This window comes from Drosophila simulans, chromosome X (assembly GCF_016746395.2).
Source record: "Drosophila simulans strain w501 chromosome X, Prin_Dsim_3.1, whole genome shotgun sequence".
Taxonomy (NCBI): Eukaryota; Metazoa; Arthropoda; class Insecta; order Diptera; family Drosophilidae; genus Drosophila; species Drosophila simulans.
In genome coordinates, this window is record NC_052525.2 from 16,062,554 (window position 1) to 16,079,840 (window position 17,287).

The 17,287-nt window shown below is 46.4% G+C and overlaps 4 protein-coding genes across 6 annotated transcripts; 1 reads left to right on the top strand and 3 right to left on the bottom strand.

Annotated features, from left to right (window-relative positions):
* Nucleotides 1-1,170: 1,170 nt before the first annotated feature.
* Nucleotides 1,171-14,083, bottom strand: LOC27207946 (rho-associated protein kinase 1). Of its 3 annotated transcripts, none has more exons than XM_016183571.3 (11): nt 13,047-14,083; nt 12,832-12,980; nt 9,538-9,683; nt 9,210-9,466; nt 4,842-7,470; nt 4,504-4,778; nt 4,204-4,370; nt 3,937-4,130; nt 3,766-3,871; nt 3,478-3,702; nt 1,171-3,168 (listed from the first exon to the last, which is right to left on the bottom strand). In XM_016183571.3, exons 2-11 carry the CDS (start codon nt 12,891-12,893, stop codon nt 3,084-3,086), a joined length of 4,146 nt encoding a protein of 1,381 aa, XP_016039677.1. In that variant the 5' UTR covers nt 12,894-12,980; nt 13,047-14,083; the 3' UTR covers nt 1,171-3,083. The 3 variants fall into 3 exon arrangements, with proteins under 3 accessions (XP_016039677.1, XP_016039678.1, XP_016039679.1); XM_016183572.3 differs by having other exon boundaries at nt 4,204-4,397; nt 13,047-14,082; XM_016183573.2 differs by lacking the exons at nt 12,832-12,980; nt 13,047-14,083 and adding an exon at nt 12,186-12,235 and having other exon boundaries at nt 4,204-4,397.
* LOC27208711 lies at nt 7,624-9,030 on the bottom strand. Its single transcript, XM_016184273.3, has 2 exons — nt 8,595-9,030; nt 7,624-8,527 (listed from the first exon to the last, which is right to left on the bottom strand). The coding sequence occupies exons 1-2, from the start codon at nt 8,938-8,940 to the stop codon at nt 7,785-7,787; spliced, it is 1,089 nt and encodes a 362-aa protein (XP_016039680.1). The 5' UTR covers nt 8,941-9,030; the 3' UTR covers nt 7,624-7,784.
* Nucleotides 14,084-14,426: 343 nt separating the features above from the next.
* Nucleotides 14,427-15,527, top strand: LOC6726151 (40S ribosomal protein S19a). Its single transcript, XM_016174044.3, has 3 exons — nt 14,427-14,552; nt 14,853-14,923; nt 15,013-15,527. The coding sequence occupies exons 2-3, from the start codon at nt 14,853-14,855 to the stop codon at nt 15,410-15,412; spliced, it is 471 nt and encodes a 156-aa protein (XP_016039682.1). The 5' UTR covers nt 14,427-14,552; the 3' UTR covers nt 15,413-15,527.
* Nucleotides 15,528-16,551: 1,024 nt separating this feature from the next.
* LOC6726152 (probable small nuclear ribonucleoprotein G) lies at nt 16,552-17,171 on the bottom strand. The gene is made up of 3 exons (XM_002107092.4): nt 17,014-17,171; nt 16,796-16,943; nt 16,552-16,733 (listed from the first exon to the last, which is right to left on the bottom strand). Exons 1-3 carry the CDS (start codon nt 17,043-17,045, stop codon nt 16,683-16,685), a joined length of 231 nt encoding a protein of 76 aa, XP_002107128.1. The 5' UTR covers nt 17,046-17,171; the 3' UTR covers nt 16,552-16,682.
* Nucleotides 17,172-17,287: the final 116 nt, after the last annotated feature.

Below are 17,287 nucleotides of genomic sequence, written 5' to 3' on the forward strand. Positions count from 1 at the left end.
TAAAACCTCAAAGGCAAGTTAACAACGGATCTTTGAAAACTTGAATGAATCTCAATTCTATGGCCACCAAATCCAATCGAAATCCATCTGCAAGTCTGGGGGCCCTGAGCCAATTTAAGGTATGGAATGGCAGCAAATTAAAAATCCGTAAAAGCTGATAAAGCCAGAAATATTTATGCATATTTTGTGGGTTCGTCGCGGCCTTGAACTGATTGATCAGGGGTGGAGCAGGGGGGCAGGGGGACAGGGGGACAGGGGCGGGGTCTGTAGGGTGATGGCTGCATATGTTTAATGGGTGACAAAGCTGATGGGCGCTAATTAATCTTCCACACCCATCCATCCAACCATCCATCCATCCAATCAGCTAACGATCGCTTTGAACTCTTGCAGATGTTCTGCGGCCAGGTGTTGATTTTTTGGCGGCACTTGGCTCGATGGGACATACTAATTAAGCTCCAAGCTCCAAGCTGTGAAGCCAGCCGTCTGGCCAACTCACCTTGAACTACAAAATGTCAGCCAAAATGGCAAAAATAAATGTTATAAAATATAAGCGATGGCTGATATGCCAGATGATACGCAACGCAATGCTGCTACAGAGCATAAACCAGAAACTTGTTAAAAATATGAATACAAAAAAATACGCAATGGGACAATGGCCGCCATTTCCATCCCAGTTCCATTAAGATCCAATCCAAATGCAAATAGCCATGCAAATGGAGCTAATGGACCCGATGATTCCGGCATATTTCCATGCCCATCACGTATTTGGGGGCCAGATTAATGCCGCCACATAGACAGATACAGATACAGAAACAGATGCAGATACAGATACGAACCCAAAAATAAAGGCAGTTTTATGCAAGTTTTCATGAACCGAATAACTTTAGTTTGCATTTGATCAGACTTTTTGTTTGGGCTTAGCTCTAGGCTTAAAGTACATATTACAAAATGATTTCAGTTTCATTAATTGCTTCCGATTCCGATTCCTGTCGTATTTTTATCCGTACTCTCTAAGGCAGTAGAACAGTCTCATCGTTGTTGGATCTTATATGCCGCTCCAGAAGATCTATGATATAGGGGGAGATATATACATACACACATATGTGGGGATAACCGAACCAAACCAAAGTAGAAAAACAAAAACGTTGATGAACAGAAAACAAATGAATACTGATTTTATACACATTATAGTTTTTATTTTCTTGACGCTTGCAATTCCATTTGGATGCCAGTCGATTTGAAGATTCGATGGCAAATGCAATTACAAACGCGGTTAAACTAGAGAGTACAATTAAACATAAACGTAATACGAATGATCATCATAATAATAGTGCAAATAAAATACAAAGTAAAAATGAAAGCAGCGCTTCGATCGATTTCCAAATCAAAGTTCGAACTTTACGGCGATCGATAGACGATTAGCGATGAACAATAACCGACTACCGATGTTCAACGAAGGGCCATCAACTCCGAAATTTCGCTATTATCGTTACTTTTAAATGCAATCCGCTGGCGCCTCTCACTCTGTACACTCTGCTCTGTAAAACGAACTACTCAACTACTACTACCGCTACTACTCAAATTACAAAACTCAAAACGGGTTCGAAATCATAAGTAAAATCAACATTAATGGAATACAAATCATACAAATTGTAGAGTGCTAAGCTGCGCTGCCGTTTCTGTTGTCGAACGCTAGATGGCGCCATCGAACAATGATATAAATAAATAATTTGCTTAGCTTACAACTAGAACATATTGGATATTTAATACTTAGACGTAGCCTTTTACACACAACTCTGTGTCGCTTCTTTCGTTTTGTATAGTTAGGTGTACTTTACTTTAGTTTTAGTTTTAGTTTTAGTTTACTTTCGATTCATGTTTCGCTCTGTCCATGGCTAGAATCCCTCCATTCCGTTTCGTTTCCATTTCCGCTTCCTATCGATTGGTTGCATAACATTTCCCAGTTTTACATTCCATTTGCCTCAAAGGCAAAATGTTTAAAAACCTCGAACTCAAATGCTCATCGCAGACCAATTTGGATCGGATATGGAAACTGAAACAGGACAGTAGACAGTATATTTAGTTGCTTTCGCGTTTTCTATTTAAGTAACTGATTGATACTCGCTGCTGGTACACATAAAACTACATTATTAAAGTAAAAAAAAGAGTGCTCATTAAATGGAATACAAGTCAAGGCTTTGTAAAGTGGCTTTAACTTAGTTCTGAGTTCGCTGATTGCTCGATTCGTTTGTTGTTAGCTGGCATGTGGCTTACAGGATATGCTCTCTATGTGTCTCTACGAATGTATGGTATAGCTTTGTTTCTGTTTACAAACTACGAACAACGTTTGGCCAATCCAATTCGCTACACAACAACAACAATTATGCATATGTATTCATATGTGCAAAAAAAAAGTTCTTACAAGGCATCAATATGTAAAGAGAAGGGGATGATGGAGGAAACATCTCTCCTTCTGCGACATGGATTCACTTAACTAAGTACAGCTTTCATCGTTGTGCTGGGCGCGGTGACAGAATACAATAGCAAGCCAGCCGTACAATACCATATCGTATTTATATTTATATAATATTAGTATAGTATACAAAGTACAAACGATTTATCTGACCCGCTTGACGTTGCCACTTCTGCTATACATATGCTTTTCTCACCATCCAGTTTGATGTTAGGTAAGCGTTAAACGAGTTGCATTGGCATTACATGTTCTTTAAGATACAGCTTTAGTTTTAGTATTAGGTTTAGTTTTAGTTTTAGTTTTAGTTGTAGTTTTAGTTTAGTTGTAGTTTAGTTTAGCTTGTAAATTACTCAAAAAATATTTGTAGATTACTGTAGCATGTATGTTTGGAGCGTATATATAAGATAGTAGTTGCAGTTGCCTTTCAAGTTGCAGTTGCAGTTGCTCTCTCTCTGTTATTTTCTCTCTATATCAGTTTCAGTTTGCATAGCGCTAGTTTCGTTGGGGCTGGAGAGTCGCGACTGCCGGCTCCAGCTGCATTGCAACGCCAGCGATCTGGCATGTGGCATCTGGGATGTGGGATCTGGGATCGCATCGGATCGTTTGGCGTTCATTTCAGCGATGAATTGGCTGGCAGCGTGGCGGAGCGTTGGACATTAACCGCATACGGCTTGTAGGAGGAGCGCGTCGATTGGCTGCCAATTCGGTGCCAGGCGATGAATGAATGGTGATGAGGTTGAATGATATGGATGGTCATGATGATCATGATGGTGGTTAGCAGCGACAGTGGGAGGGAGAGAGCGAAAAAGAGAAATACCAATCGAGATTAGAGACACACAATACAGATACGGGGAAACACAAAAGCCATGGGATTCACACAATTTGGATCAGTTAGTGGGATTTGTTTAGGATTCGGAAAAACTCTGACTGCTGCTGACTCCCTGGCAACGTCAAGGGTCTTGGTCCTGGGCCTGGGTGTGGTTCTGGTTCTGGTTGTGCTTTACCTGGGCGATATCTTGCTGCCATCGGTGCTGTTGTTGTTGGACGAAGTGGGCTTGTATCCACTCTTTTGGATACGCTTCAGCAGGCGCGCCACCCACAGCGATTGATCCTCGGGCGTGGCGGCCAGCAGCAGCATGTCGCGTGCGCTGCGCGGATCGTGATTGAGCTTGCAGGGCGCCAGCGGGTCGTGCTTGTCCACATGCTCCTTGTGTATCTTGTTGCGGCATCTGGAATTACGAACAATGCATTATCAACACACAATTAGATGATTAGGTAGTGCCGCTACTAACCTCTTGCATTCGTAAGCCGCCGGCGGCTTGAACATGTGCCACAAAGGCTTCGGGCACACCTCGCAAGCCGTGGGCATGTGGTAGGTGATGTGAACGAACTCGTGACCTAGCCAAAACAAAATGGGTTTTGTGTCATTAAGTGTCAATGTCTCGGAAAGTGTGTCAGCTTACCTTTGTGGACAATGGTGCCCGGGCGCTCCTCGTTGCTATTACCGTGCAGCACGCTCACATCCAACTGGCTCTGCTCATCGGGACGATGGGAGGCGCCCTCGCCGGCGTACAGTAGCTGGAATATGCGTGGAATCTCTTTGGCATCGGCGCGTATGACATCGCCCTGAGTGACGCTTCGAACGTGGTACACTTTGCTGCAGGTTTCAAGGGAAGAACAATGAAATGATGCATATTATTTAATATTATTAAGCACAGTATTTAACGCACCTCAGGTCCAGGATGAGCACGGCATCCGTGGTGTTGTGCTTGTCAATGTCCGAATTGTAGAAGATGATCTTGCGCGACGACACAATGACGTACTGCCGCTTCCAGCCGTGGCCACGTCGCCGATTCTGCTTGTTGGGCACACTTAGCCAGCCCTCGAAGACGGAGTCCTGTGTGAGGGAGAGCAGAGAGGAGTGCTACAGAGGTCCGGGAGGATTGGGGGAAGCATGTGTGCGGTGTGGTGTGGTGTGGGTTTTGTGTGAGTGTTCTATGTGGTTGCTGGACGCTGGCAATAATGCTCACCTGGCTATCCTCGGGATCGTTGTCCGCCGAGGAGAGCGACGCCGTCTCGTTGAGCTTGCTCTGCAGGTTCTCGATCTCGGTGGCCTTGCAATCGATCTCCATGACCATCTTCTGCTTGAGCTGCTGCTCCTCGGCGCACAGCTGCTGCAGGTCCTGGTGCTTGAGCAGCAGCTGGTTGAACTTGTCGCGCTCCTGCGAGAGCTCCTGCTGCAGCCGGCGCATCTCCTTCTCCTTCTTGCGCAGCTCGGCGGTGGAGCGCGCCTTGTTCTTTTGTTCTGCGGAATAGAGATTCGGAATGGAATTAGCGAAGGCAGGCGGAATGTGCGAATGTAACTTACTGGGCAGATCGGAGTCGCGACGGTTCATCACTTCGGCCAGCTTGTTCACTGCCACCTGTTTGAGGAGCACTTCGTTCTTGCACTTATCCAGCAGCTTGCTGATCTCTTCGTCCTTGCTGCTTCTCATCAGCGCAAGCTCCTCCTGCTGTTTCTTGTGCTGCTGGACAAGATCCTCGTACTCGGCTGCCTTCTGGCCCAGCTTCTTGTGCAGTTCGTTCTCGGCCTCCTTGAGCGTGGCTAAGGCCGCCTCCTTGGCGTTGATCTCGTTGCGATGCTTCATGACGAAGTCCTTCAGCTCTAGCTCCTTGATAGTCTTCTCCTTTTCGAGATCCGCCACCGTCTCTTCGGCAATGGAGCGGGCCAAGGCCTCTGAGTCTGCACGGGCAACGGCCACCTGTACCTGGTGTTTGAGTGAGACGCGTTCCTCCTCAAGATCCTCGATCTTCGCCAACCGCTCAGCGCTCTCTTCGCGATTCTCGTTCGCCTGTGTCTTGTACAGCCGCGAGAAGCACTGCTCCGCCTCGAGTTGGGCCTGAAGCTCACGGTTATTGGCCAGCGCTTCGTGGTGGGTGCCCTTTAGCTGGGTGAGGTCCTCCTCGAAGCGTCGCTTCGCCTCGCGCTGGGTGGACAGTTCCTTCTGCAGCTGGTTTTCGCGGGATCGCAGGTGGGCCACCTCCGAGCTGTGCAGGCTGAGTTCCGAGAGCAGGGCATTGCGCTTGCTGTGCTCCTGGTCGAGCTGCGACTGCAGAGCGGCCACCTTCTCCGACTCCTGGCGGCACTCGCCTTCGAGCTTCTGGAGACGTAGTTGGATTTGGCGATAGTCCACGGACAGCATGCTCAGCTGGCGCTCTTTTTCCTGAGAATGCTGATCTGCCTTGATGCGAGCGGACTTCTCCTCGTTGAGCTTGGACTGCAGTGCCTTTACCTCCTGCAGATTGGCCTCCTCGCGGGAGACGAGGCGCGACTTCTCGGTCTCTTGGTGGGCCTTAACCTCCTGCTGGTAGCGGCCCTGGGCCGCCTTCAGTTCGAAGTCGAGGCCGGCATGCGCCTTCTCCAAGTCGCTGATCTTCTCAAGCAACGCCCGGTTGTCCTCCTGCGCCTTTTGTTCGCGACTCAAAGTACGTTCGATGTCGTTGATCAGTGTCTGCATCTTGTTCTCGGCCTCCTTGTGCATCTCCTTGAGCTGCGATCGCAGATTCTTCTCCTGCACCACCAGCGCCTGCAGCTCGGCATTCTCCTGGCCGAGCTCCTCCTTATGCTTTTGTAGCGTGTCGATCATGTCGACCATGTCGCGCACCTTCTCCTCCTGCGACTTGACCGTGAAGTCCAGCTCGGCATTGTGCTTTTTCAGCTTTTGAGTGTGCTCCGTCTCCGTTTTGTAGCTCTGCTCCATCTCCAGCAGCTGCTTTTCGAGTGAGACCACCTTGTCGTTGATATTGAGGTCGCGGGCCCGCGTCTTTTGCTCGTTTTCCAGATTGCGCTGCGTCTCCACGAGCAGTGCCTCCGTCTTCTTGCGCAGCTCGATCTCCTGCTCCACCTTCTGCATGGCCACCTTGTAGTTGTGTTGACGCAGAGCCAAATCCTTCTCGTACTCTGAGGCAATCCTCTGCAGCTCCGCTTCGCGCTTTGTTATCAGCTCTATCTGCTGCCGCAGGCCAGCATCCTGCTGCTCCAAGGCTTCCGACCTGCCACGCTCCCGCTCGAGCAGCGCCTCCAGGCGCTTCAGCTCGTTGGAGTTCGACGGCCGATGGCGGTGATTATGCCCGTGGCCGTGATTATTGCTGGCCGCCCCGCTGTTTGCCACATTGGCCTCCTTGGACTCCGCGTCCACGGTGTCGCTAGACAGCAGCTGATAGTCGCCCGTATACGTAAAGCCGATGAAGGGCAGGTGATTGCCATCGAAGCCCTTGGGTACGGGAAACACTTCCTCCGGCTTCTCGTCCCGCTCAATGTCCTCGAAATTTCGCGTATCATCGTCGGAGGAGAGCTCGGGCACCACAGGCGGCACACTCTCGCGAATGTTGTCGAACGACCAGGTATCATTCCGGAAAAACGGATGCGCCTTGATGTCCTCGATGCCGTAGCGACCCAAACGTTGCGTTCGGTCCGTGAGAAAGGCGCGGATCAGTGCCTTGGCCTGCTCGCTGATCTCCACCTCGGGTGGAAAACTGAGCGAGTTCTTGTGGTCCATGATCTTGCCGTAGGTGCCCACCAGCGAGTCTGCATAGAAGGGCGTCTCGCCGAACAGCATCTCGTAGAGGAAGATGCCCACCGACCACCAGTCGCACTCCCGTCCGTACTCGTTGTCCACGCCCTGCGACTGCAGCACCTCCGGGCTGATGTAGTCCGGCGTGCCAACCGCATTGCTGGACACCACCTGGCCATTGGCGCCCATTCGCATACAGGTGCCAAAGTCGGCCAATTTCAGGTGCCCGTAGCTGTCCAGGAGCATGTTGTCCGGCTTAACGTCTCGATGCACGAAGCCCATATTGTGAATGGTGTCCAGCGCGAGAACCACCTCCATTGTGTAAAAGATGGCCCACTTCTCCGGGATGTCGTAGTCACCCATCAGCGAGACTATGTCGCCGCCGGGCATGAAGTCCATCACCATGTATAGGTATTTGGCATCCTGTGAGGAAAGAATTATGAATGAATTAATTGCTGATCTACATTTGATGTAATCTAACCTATGATATAGCTACTTGACTCTTAAAATACAAGCAATACTTTGTAAGAGTAGAGCTTTCTTAAATAGAAATTAAATTATTCACAATTTTCTAGTGGGCTACAATGATATATTTTAATATTTAGAATGACAAAGTTAAGTAATAATAATACATGGTAGGTGGAATGAAAATTTAAAACGAAACTGATCCAAATTGTTTATAAATCGAATTAAATGTAAGCCCGAAAAGTTGCGTAGAGTTGTGCGTGGTTATCATATTAAGTGTCCTTCAATAAATTATTATTAATCAACGCCACTTCAGCAGGAACTTCAAGATCTTCCGGTTGCGGTTCCAACTTCAGCAATTCCTCAATAGTATAACGAATCACATTTCCTTTCTTCACCTGACGATCTTTCTGCTCGCCTTCAATTGGCTGACTTTCCATCGGAGTAGGAGCTACATTCGCTCCATAATGAGTGATATTCCCATTGCGACTCTCCGCCTCGAGTTTTTTAGTTGGCAGCGTGGCGTTCATTTCGGTTTCCATCTTGAAACGACACTGTTCGTCCCATTCCTTGGTGGTGGGTATATATCTTTTGGCGGTCATCGTGGTGGCCGGAGGCATCTGGTCCACTGTGGTTGGCGATTTTTGGGCCTTGAAACGACATTGCTCGTCCCACTCCTTGTCGGTGGGTATATATCTTTTGGGGGTCAACGCGACCACCGAACCGCTGGCCTCTTGGTCTTCCTCGCCTTCCTTGACAGCTTGCATGCGATCGACTTCAGTGCGTTCCTCCGCAGAAAAATGTATGGGCGAATCGTTGCCTGGAACTGGAACCGGAACCGAAGAAGGATCCTCCATGCTTTTTTCTTCGGTCAATTTCGTGGCTTCCAGAGCCGCCATTCTTTCCTGCTCAAGACGCTTTTCCCTGGCCTTCTCAAAAGTAATCTTTGCCTTTCTGCGAGAAATACGCATGAAGTCCAAATTATCCATAAATTCCTCCGGATCACCGAAAGAAACTAAAAAGAGAATGCATTTAAACTAGCATACCAAACTAGCTCATCGAAGAGCTATTAGCTTCCTTACTTTTCAGGTTTCTATTGGGAACTTCTTTCCATGCCTCCACCGCAGTCGATAGATTTTCCATTCCCACGCCGTCGACGACTGTGTTACCTAAATCCACATCGTCCGTACGTGAAGACTCCAGAAAATCGAACAGTTTGTTTATTTTGGACAAATCCGCACAAAGCGAACGCTCCTCCGTCTTCTCTGGAGCCGGCACAAATTCTTCGGGAATGGGACTTGGATTCCCGGTCGTTTTGTTGGTATCACCAGCGGAATTGTTTGTAGCGCCGCCATCCCTCAAAGAATTTCGCGGCATTGGCTTCTTTAAGATCTCGGAGAGTGCATTACTTTTTACCAAATTGTACATGATTTTCGAATTTTTCACAGTTTGTTAAATCTCGTTTTGTTAGACAGTTACGATGCGTGTCGTTTGGTAGCCAGTTGAGAAGTGATTCGATTCGATCGGAAGCCCTGACAGGACAGTCAAACTGACTGACAGCAAAAGCATGGGTATCCATATATGCACATATGTATCCCACACTGGGTTATTTCTTTTTCCCCCACAAGCAATTAACTTAAAGCTAACCTAAAGTAACCTAACCTAAACCACGTTGAACACTGAGTGTCCCAGCTCACCTGAAAGGCAAAGTGCAGCTGAACGATCCATTCGGAGTTGGCGTGCGCCATGATGTGTCGCTCCTCCCAGAAGAACGCGGAGTCCGGTCGCTTCATCATCTCGAATTTGGACAGCCGCTTCATGGCGTACACCTGGCTGGAGGACTTGTGCCGCACCAGCTGCACCTCTCCAAAGGCGCCGGCGCCGATGAGTTTGATAAAGTGAAAATCCTCGACGTTCATGCGCAGCTGATTGATCTGCATCGCCAATGGTTTGTCTGCAAACGAAGAAGTGGAAGAGGAGTAACGATTACCATTGGATTCCATTTCAGGGATCATAACCACTCACATTTGGCCGCATACTGCTCGATGTTCTTAAGCCGCCGCAGGGACTCGTGGTCACAATCGCTGACCAAGGCCGACACCGTGTCCAGCAGGCAGTCCACATTGCAGATGCTGGTCGGATCGCGCATCTCGCGCTCGAGCGTATTCGCCCTGGAAAAACGGAAATATGGAAAGAGTTATAGTAAATATAGTCAAAAGATATAGCAGAGAAGTGTTCCAAAATCCGAAATTATTCATCTGCGCTGAGTGTTTGATTGTTCAACTGGTTCCTCACCGTTTGGTCGTCATGCAAGTAAACAAATCAAATAAAATGAAACTGGGAAAACGAGAAGGAACTATGAGGGAAAGTGCGCAGATTACTCATGGACGTGTAAACACCACTTTCCGGGTACACTCCATCCACAGGGCAACAGCTGCGGTCCAAGTAATGGCATTCATAGGTTTGCACATCGTTTCTAAATTTAAGATTTCCCATTATAACCGATTCAACGAATTCGAGTGGCCGTGAATTGGATATAAACATTAGTATTGAAGGGAGGAGTTGGACCACGGCATAGTCTTCCCAGAATCCCAGCATTATGAGAATCGAAATAAGTAATTCCAGATCAAATCGAAAGCGGAGTACTTAAGTGATATCACATTGACCGCAACTGTCTGCACAGCGACAGTGTAAACAAAAAAACAAAAAAAAAACAGCGACAGGCTTTCAGATCTTGGAATTGAAGTGGCGGTGAGTCAGTGCGAGGAGGAGCGGACGGACGCCGAATGCCCCGGAGATTTGTCCCAATCGGGCGCTTTTTAGCGGCAGACAAATGGGCGGCACATGATACGGATACAGATGAAGGCGTTATCGCACTGGAAACACTAGCCACCATTGATAACCTGGCATAGGCATAGTGGAGCTGATGTTGGTGGAGTACGAGGAGGGGCCTTGACTTTATCACCCTGCGCTGTATGGAATTTGCAGTGCCAGGAATGCGAGCCACTGACAGCAACTTGCAGTTGATACGGCGCACTTGAGCAGTTGGAGCTGCCACGATGATGGGCACACACTGGAATGGAACCAGCCAACACCCCACCTTGTTGTGGACACCCATCGGAAACTAGACTTTCTGTACACAGATATGAACGGCAAAGTGGACAAGGAAAAATCAAGTTGTTATCTTGGGCGGCATTACAACTGATATAGAATTATTAATATTCGTGGAATATTAAATGGGTTGAATTTGATTCAGCGACAATGACTTTCATTTATACAAACATATTTATCAGGGGAAGTCTGTTAATTTATGCATTTTCATGAATCAAATATTTGCGTAACTATAGTATAGTAAAAAGCATAGTACGCTAATTTAATTTATCAGTGCTGGTTTTAAAATCTCAAAAAAAAAAATAAAACATTGTGTTATGATTCACCCAGCGTTTCATTCGTTATAATTGATATTTAGAATATACAAATTGCTTATTTACTTTCGAATGTAAACAAAAAGTTAAAGTTCATTGCTTGGAAAATATGCAAGTACATAAATCATGGAAATTAAAATCTGGCGTATGCAAATATAGAAAATGCTACAATTAGAAAATTAATTATAACAATTAGGTATTTGCATACGAGGTTACTAGAGCATGGGAAAAGAGCTCTTTCAAATGGAATTTCTCGGCAAATTAAACTACAAATTCGGCAAAGAACGAAACAATTAAATTTGGCTTGCCTGAATTTCGGAATTTCAAGGCATTTTCCGGTCAAAAGCTAATACCCGTAACCAAGATGCAAGATTAGCAAGATGGAAGATTGAATTTTGGAGCCCAGAAAGCAAAAGTCCAACTCAGATGCAGGAGCAGGCAAACTGCGATGACAGTCGGCGCTAAAAATTGATACTAAAAGGTGTTTGAATTGTTGTGATTTCATCATCGCCACTTACGGCATGACAGAAAAACCAAAAACAAAGTAATAGCAGCACACACACCATACACCCATACACACACACACCATACACACAAAAGCAAACAACTTGGGAAAGTGGAATTTTCAAAAATGCTGCGATGAATTTTCGTTGCCGCTGTTGATTTCGATTTGGCCAAAGCGGCAATGGCAACAACAACATAATTATGAGCAACATTATTGACAAAAACAACGGCAATAATACATAATACATAATAACCAACGACGACGACGACAACATTATCGTCACCTATAGACAATATAATTTTCAACTTAATTTATACAACGTCGCCAAATTCGATCTGCCTCCTTTTTTTTTCATCCAGTTTCTACAAATTGAACGCTTCACATTCAGAGGCACTGCATCTGCGTTGCAGAATCTCTTCACACCTTATTAATTCTAATTAATTATTTGCCCAGGCAGCACAAAGGAACTGTTCGGCTTTTATGACCAAATGCGCATTGCAATTGGCCATTGTTGTTAGTACGCAAATGCCTTAACGTTTGCGCTTATGACTGCTTACAACAGATACCCACCGGAGTGGTGGGATGGGTAATTAAATTTAAGTATTTATATGCATACTCGACGCTGCGGAATTGCTGGGCAAGTTGTATTCGCGGAATTCGGAATGCAAGCGAACCAGGACGAAAACTGGGAGCTGGGAGCTAGGATGCTGAATGCTAGGAGCGTGGAGATGATAACAACGTACCGTTCCGGCTCGCACGAATGGAGGGCGGCGGGCATTAGCCATGTCCCCATGCCCTGTACCGTCTACTGTCCAATGGAAGAAACCGGCGTGGTGCTGGCTATCTTCTACCTTTTTGGCCCAAAACGATGCAAACGATGCAGCCGATGCAACGCGACGCCTGCAACTGACAAACGGCGGCATCAGCCACTGTGCGTTCGTTTCAGTTCGCTTTTCGTTTTGGTTTTGGTTTTTTTTGGTTTGGTTACAAATTTTAATGCGAAAATGGCAAATTTATTATAAAGTCGCCCCCCGTTTTGTTCACTCGCTTGTCAATTTGATTGCCGCGCTGTCGCTTTGAACATGAGATATGGAAGGTGTTTGCCAGCGGTGTATTACTTTTTGATTTGTTTTGGCCAGGCCCGTTTGGCTTGCGCTGAATTGTGCTAGCTGGCTAGTTGGTTGGCTAGGTGGTTAGCTGCTTGAACAGTTGAACAAATCACAAATCTGTCTGTACAAATCGCACGTATCTGTGCGATGGCTACTGCCACTTCTACTTCTACTTCGACTTCTACTATTGCTGCTGCTACGGCTGCTGCTGATGCTGCCATTCAGGTGACAATTAATTGAGTGGAGCAGTCGCTTTTGGGCCGCCATCACGAGCACTCACCGGCGCCTTCGTTCCACGTCCATGCTGCGCTGCTTGGTCACAGTTTCTCGTCCAGCTGGCATGCAAATGCAAGATAACAAGCTGATACTGCTGCTCCAGCTGCTGCAGCTACTGCTTCCTGTTGGTCAACTGCTGCTCCTGTGCTGCAACTGAAAGCGAAGCATGAGTTTACAAGAATTCTTCTCTGGGCACACATATTTATATAGTACATTTACCTGCCAGCAGGAGTTGTTGGACGTCTGTCTATGCTGGGAATGCTAATGGTAATGAGGAGAGGAGGCACGCGTCAAGCGCTAGTTGTTTGCTGTTCTGGCGATGAGGTCACGAGCGTTTCGTTGGATTTCTGGCTAACTGCTGCCGCTGAACGCCAAACGAATACGGATGGGTATGGGAATGGGAATGGGTATGGGGATTGGGCACTTGGGCACTTGGCGCTGGCTTCTTTTGGTGGAGTGCCGCCAACGCCACATGCGGACGCAGCCGAGCACCCGGGCGTTCCCAGGTGCGTTTCCCACACGGCAGGCAGGTGTGCTATCAATTCCCGGAATATGCTAACCGTCTACTTTACTTCCTGTGCAAATGGGATCGCAATGACCAGGATGATCACGCTGACCACGATGGTTTGTTGGGTAAACAAGGGAACGGGGATTATTGTCCGCAGTCCGCTTGGCATGCAACAGTTGTGTCAACACTTGTGGCCAAAAACCTGGCCAAAATGTGGCGAATGCGGCGGATTGGGGGTGTTGAAGGTGGGCTTTTGTTTCTCGGCCTTTTGAGTTGTGTGTTTTTGTGTGCCCCAATCTCGTAGCTTTTTCCTTCTTCTATTTTTTTTTTGTTAATTCCAACGATACCTCTGTGCACACACACACTCACACGAGCGCACGCACACCAGTGCACTGCGAACGGCGAACGTAGCAAGCGCTACAACAACAATAACAAGGCGCTTCACACACACACACACACGCGCGCACACACCGATGTGCGTCACACCGACGTGCTGTCCGTCGGCAGCGGGGGAAACGCGCGGGGGGGCGGGACGGGACGGGGGCGGCTGACCGCCCAAATTGCGAATGTCCAGTTTGGGCCGCGGCCAAATCGATCAATTTGGTTTCAATTAGACGCTGCGCGTTGCACTTATTTTATTTCGGCTCGGTGCTGGTAGAGATGGCAATTGTGTTTACATATCGAAGTTAAAGTATCGGAGTCACTAGGCGCCGATGAAAATACCAGAATATACCAGGGCCAACAGGTGGCGCTCCAACTGGGGATGGTGCTGCGGCAATATCGATTGTCTGCGTCATCGATGTGCCGTTCGTTATTCGATAGTCTCACAAGCTAGCTTCATGAATAGTTTTTTCAATTGACTGTTAACAAAATAAGAAATTCTGTTACTTATGAATTCAGTGATAAAGCAACAGGTAAATAGTATTATGCATTTTTGAGCCACATTCAAAATATACCCATACGAACATGCATGTCTAAACAAGGTCTTCAAATGCCAAGTAATATATAATATAATCTTGGTGTGCAGATTCATTTTAAATATTTTTAAAAATACCTATAAATTTAACACATACTTTGCCAGATTTACCGAAACTTCGATAGTTCGCCGCGCCGACATTCGATTAATCGATACTATTGCTGGTGACTAGCCCAGCACTATTAACCGCAGCCAACTTCACGCGCCTTGTTCTTTTTTCCGGTTGACTTTAACGAGAAAGGTTGTGCACGAATTCTTTTCAAGTGAATTATCTTTTTTTTTATGTTTTGAATGGGTGAAATTCAATGAAAGAGCCCACACCAAGTGGCAATTGACACAATGGGCAGGCCGTAAACACGAAAAGACTGCTTTTCTCGAGTTAAAACTCCGGCTGGCAATTTTTTGTTGTGCCCCTGCATGTGTGTGTGCGAGGGAGAGAGAGAAAGAGAGTGTGTCTGTGAGAGAATCGTGGAAATCGCGACAACGTGTTTTTGGCAGCATTTTAATAGATTCCCATTTGTTTTTCCCGTTCTGCCCGCAGATGCCAGGCGTCACAGTGAAGGATATTGACCAGCACGCGGTTACCAAGGCGGTCGCCGTCTTCTTGAAGAAGTGAGTACTGAACATCAAGTATATTTCCACCACATAACCTCACAATCCATTTGTTTATCCCCCGAAAAAAAAATGAAAAAACCAAATAGGACTGGCAAGTTGAAGGTGCCCGACCAGATGGACATCGTCAAGACCGCCAAATTCAAGGAGCTGGCGCCCTACGATCCCGACTGGTTCTACGTGCGTTGCGCCTCGATCCTGCGCCATCTGTACCACCGCAGTCCCGCTGGAGTCGGTTCGATCACCAAGATCTACGGCGGACGCAAGCGCAACGGTGTCCACCCCTCGCACTTCTGCCGCGCCGCCGACGGTGCTGCCCGCAAGGCTCTGCAGGCCTTGGAGCACGCCCGTTTGGTCGAGAAGCACCCGGACGGTGGTCGCAAACTGAGCTCCATTGGACAGCGTGATTTGGACCGTATTGCTAACCAGATCGTGTTCAAGCAGCGCGATGCCGCCAAGCAGACCGGGCCCCTTGTTATTTCCAAGTAATCACACTGCGCCCCTTCGAATTCTAAAAACACATTTTTAGACTTCTATTGTAAGCGCTTTTTGTTTGCACGAGAGAGATGAGAAAATAAAACCAACCACAATTTGTAAAAGTCTACGAAACATGCGTTCTTCGAATGCTGGAAACATTTTTTATGCGGTCTGTAAATAGGGGAATTGAATAGCTCTTGGCAGAAATATTGCAAAAAAGTGATCGATTTATCAGGATGCTGTTTATGTTAGTAATATACATGTGCTATGAACAATGTGGTTGTGGACCACAGCTACAGTTGGCTTAGTAAGCTAGCCTAACTAGCCAATTTATACTTTTCCCAAGCCTTCACACTGTTCTCTTAAGTAAATGGCTTTCCTTTTATCTTTAAGCTATAAGTATCAGTTTGGAATTCTGCTCTTAGAAGGTACATAGTTTTATTAACAATCCATGTGCTAAATAGTTGCTTGCCTTGAAGATATAAACATTTTATATCTATACATACTGCTCATGTGCAACAGCATAGTTAATTGAGTTTTTAGTCATGTGGACTTGTAAGGTTCTTAAGATTTAAAGCATTGCCTCTTTGATGGAACATACAGAGAATGGTGGAGCTTCCTTGCTTCAATATATATATATATTGTTTTTTGTTTTCTATTCCAATTTGAAAAATTCCGTTGTCAAATAAAATCTGCGAATGATGAACTTTCTGATATACTTGAAGTAAACTTCTTGCATTAATCGAAGACTAAAACGACGTAGCCTTTTAGTTGGGCAGCTTTGAAATAAAGTCGATCGACCACTGCTAAGCAAATTCAAAAAGGAATGACCAAAATCTATCAACAAGTAAGGTACTAATAAGGGGAAACTAAGTTAAATTAACAAAGTCCTTTCACAGCAGAATACAGAAATCAAGAAGCTGTTGTATAAAATCAAAGGCACACAAATTGATTAGGAAACCAATTATCTGTGAAGCTATATGTTTGCATTTCGTGGAAAAAACATTTCCTAGTCTTGGCGATGCCATTTAAAGTTGCAATCTTCCGACTGAAGTTCCCATGCAGTAAATCACAAAATACGCAATATGATTAAATATTAACGACTTATTTTCCAGACTGCCCATATAAATCATCAGTTCAAAAAGGATAAGTATTTGTTATAGAATTTATTCAAGAGTTAGTGTGTTTCTTCTGACTATGTGCAGCGCATGAATGTTACGGAGCCTTAAGACTAAGCACTACGTCTAACGATGCTCGACGAGATCGGTTTCCGAGGCGGGTGCTAGACCCTGTCCAGGGCCTCCACCATGACGATGCTGTTGCCGCGAATAACCTGGTAAGGTGGGAAAAACAAGTGAGTCGGTAGTTTTAGGCAGGCTATGCTGCGCATCTTACCACCATGCCGATGTTGTTCTTCGTGTTGTCCTTGCACTCCTCCACCGTGTCGTCCAGGACCACGTTCATGAAGGGATCGAAGCCTCGCAAAATGCCGGTCACCGCGCGTCCGCCGTTCAGTTTCAGCATCATGCGCTTGTCCATGTATCTGCAAGTTTTGTTGTATTGTTAATCGCATTTATGGAGCGCTATCTTTTCTACACTTGGGTGTCACTTACTTTTTCACCTCTGGGGGATGGGCCTTCGACATTTTGATGGTTTAATTTGCGCAAATCGGGAAAATTAAGTAAAAACGCGGACCACACGCTAGAGATGTCACTATAGTGTGGAGCGATACTATCGTCTTGGCCACTCGACCAACTGGTCACACTTTTGGGCGGGAAAAATATTTTCCCACCAAATTCGCTGGCTTTTAAGTGCTTACAAAAATGAAATTGTTAAATAGCAAATAACATAGGAATAATCTTTCTAAATCGCACTATAAAAACATAT